Genomic DNA, 2,618 nt, shown 5'->3' on the forward strand with positions numbered 1-2,618 from the left:
GTATTGGACCAATACAAGGCTCCATTGACTGCCATTAAAATCTATTAAACATTAATATTTCAAAAACTATAAATGGTACTGAACTTATAGAGCGCTTTTCAAGTCCCTCCGGACCCCCAAAGCGCTTTACACTAACAGACATTCACCCATTCACACTCACATTCACATATAAGTTGTACAGGCACCAAAAGGCATAGCCAACATTTGGCACAGGGGCTTTACAGATATAAATTACAATGGCAGCTCTAGGACAAAGTATGCAGGAGGAGAAGCATGGCAAAGTTGAGATGACTTGGATGGGAAACGAATCACAATAGTGTGCATTGAATTGGCAATGCACGCTGATAAAGCCTCTTGCTCTGCTTTACACATAGTTTGGCATCTGAATGAAGGGATATTTTTTTAGATAAAATGTTTTGTCTTTCAACAATGTCCTTCTTCTTGTTCTACACCAGTGGTGTCCAAAGTCAGTCCTCAAGGGCCGGTGTCCTGCATGTTTTAGGTGCTGTCCTGGTTCAACACAGCTGAACCTAAGGAATGCTTAATAAATGGGCCTCTGCAGACCTTGATGGCAAACTGAGAAGGCAAACCATCTATCAGCTGTGTTGAAGCAGTGTTGAAGCAGGGACAAATCTAAAACTTGCAGGAGACCGGCACTTGAGGGCCGGAGTTGGATGTGCCCGTTCTACGCAGTAGCAAGAGAGAGAAAACAAAAGACTTTGCATTGGCCGGGAATCGAACCCGGGCCTCCCGCGTGGCAGGCGAGAATTCTACCACTGAACCACCAATGCTTGTGAGTGCGAGTTGTAGAGGTGCCGCATTCCAGACATTCTGCAGTTTTCTGCTAGTTCCTAGATTATACTGAAAGAATCAGCTTTTACAGCAGCCATGACAGCTATGTATGAATCAGACCCAGATAATCATCATGTAGCAAAAACATTTTAGTCATTTTATGTTTTTAGCCCCTCCCCCAATATCATTTCCTGTTCTAGCATGAAGATAATAAGCAGTAGTATAATAAATAGTTTGATCTTAACTTACAGTGTCTTCATTCTTTATGAGCTATAAATATATACTGAGCTGAATAAATTAGAAAATAGCTGACGTAGCTTTAGCTGGTGTTGCACTGAAAGTTGCTGAAAGGTTGCACTCTGTTCAAACCTGGCATGATACGTGGAAATATAATCTACCTTCCTTCATTCTACACTTTGATCAGAAAATGTTTATAACATCACAAGGAGGAAGAAAGAACAAGTGTCTCCTTTGAAATCTTTGACTCCTAGAGTTCCGTTACCATGGAGATACCTGTCAGTAACCCTGGAGAAGAGCCTCTGATGCTGGATGTGTCCCTGGAAGGAGGCAATCTGACTGGGGCCAGCTCGGTTTCTGTTCCCCCACGGGGGACCGTCAGCTACAGGGCTTCGTTTTCTCCTGTTAGTGTGGGGAAGATCACAGGCAGGTGAGATTCACTTAACTTTCCATTCATCTTCAAAGATAGAAAGTACTCAGCCAGAAAAGTAAAATTTTACCTTTAAAAGTATTTATGTGACTGATACAACTCATAATTATCCTGGTTTGCTCAAATACTTTACTGTTCTTTGTTGACTCGCAGTGTAAGGGTATAGTTTACATAAAGTAGTTAGCAATGTTAGGCACATCCGCTAATTCCTAAGCTAACATTTTGTTTAGCAGATTAGCATTTTCACAGATTTTGGAAACTGTTCGTGGACTAATTAGCTTCTGCTACATTTAAATCAGCTAATTTTAAGTTTGCTGATGAACTATTTACATCACTTCTTGCAGTTTTGTTTTCTTGCTGATTCAGCTGGTTTTGGTTTTAACTGTTTGGTAGATTTAGGCTGTGAAACTTATTGGCTGCATCCTTTGAAGGCTGATTTCATCACAGTCATTTGCCAAAGACTTCACATTCAACAGCCCCTACAATTATGTCATCCTTTTCCCCCTGTTTGAGAGATGGGTCTGGTGATCTTTCTCAGCCCACTCTATTCCAGGATGCATTGCAGGCTGACTTTTTTTGTAATAGCAGATGAAGCAATAGACAGAAGTAGTTTAAAACTAGATAGCTAGTTAGCTAAAAATGTTTCAAAATGGCTGAGTTACTGCAGTTTCAAATAAGCTCTGGTAGTCATTTTCAATTTTTATTTAGCATTAAGAATTTTTCAAAGCTTGTTCTTGGCTACTACTATTTTTCAGCTCTGTAAGTCTCTGTAGAGAAATTGCATTGCCTGTGAAAATGCTTGTGTGAATGCTTATTGCTGAATACTTAAGCTGAAAACTAAAGTTTAATTCAAGCATAAAAAGCACAAATTTGCAGAAAGAAGTCGAAAGAAACACAAAAAATTGGAAAAAACAAACAAACAGATGAATTAAAGCTGCATCCAACACTGGGCGGCCCTTGCAGCTCAGCTCTACTCCAGCCTAGTGGCGAGTGCGGGAGCACAGGCATTACCTCAATTTTTCATTTCCAAAATGGCCAACTGTCCAATTTTTAGCAATACAATGCCCCCGTAGGCAAGTGGAGCCCTTAAATTACAAAATGACCAAAATAAATAAAATAAAACACACACACACACACACACACACACACACACACACAC

The 2,618-nt window shown here is 40.3% G+C and overlaps 1 protein-coding gene and 1 non-coding gene across 2 annotated transcripts in view; one reads left to right on the forward strand and one right to left on the reverse strand.

The window, feature by feature from the left end:
- The window catches only part of LOC106527344 (uncharacterized), a 130,155-nt gene that overhangs the window by 101,675 nt on the left and 25,862 nt on the right, over positions 1 to 2,618 (forward strand). Inside the window, exon 54 of the mRNA XM_014022186.1 lies at positions 1,284 to 1,459. Coding sequence (XP_013877640.1) covers positions 1,284 to 1,459 — 176 coding nt within the window. The remainder of the gene's footprint in view (positions 1 to 1,283; positions 1,460 to 2,618) is intronic.
- Positions 721 to 791, reverse strand: trnag-gcc (transfer RNA glycine (anticodon GCC)). The gene has a single exon. It is a non-coding gene; the product is annotated as a tRNA-Gly (tRNA).

The sequence above is a fragment of the Austrofundulus limnaeus genome, unplaced genomic scaffold (assembly GCF_001266775.1).
Source record: "Austrofundulus limnaeus strain Quisiro unplaced genomic scaffold, Austrofundulus_limnaeus-1.0 Scaffold320, whole genome shotgun sequence".
In the NCBI taxonomy this organism is placed as follows: domain Eukaryota; kingdom Metazoa; phylum Chordata; class Actinopteri; order Cyprinodontiformes; family Rivulidae; genus Austrofundulus; species Austrofundulus limnaeus.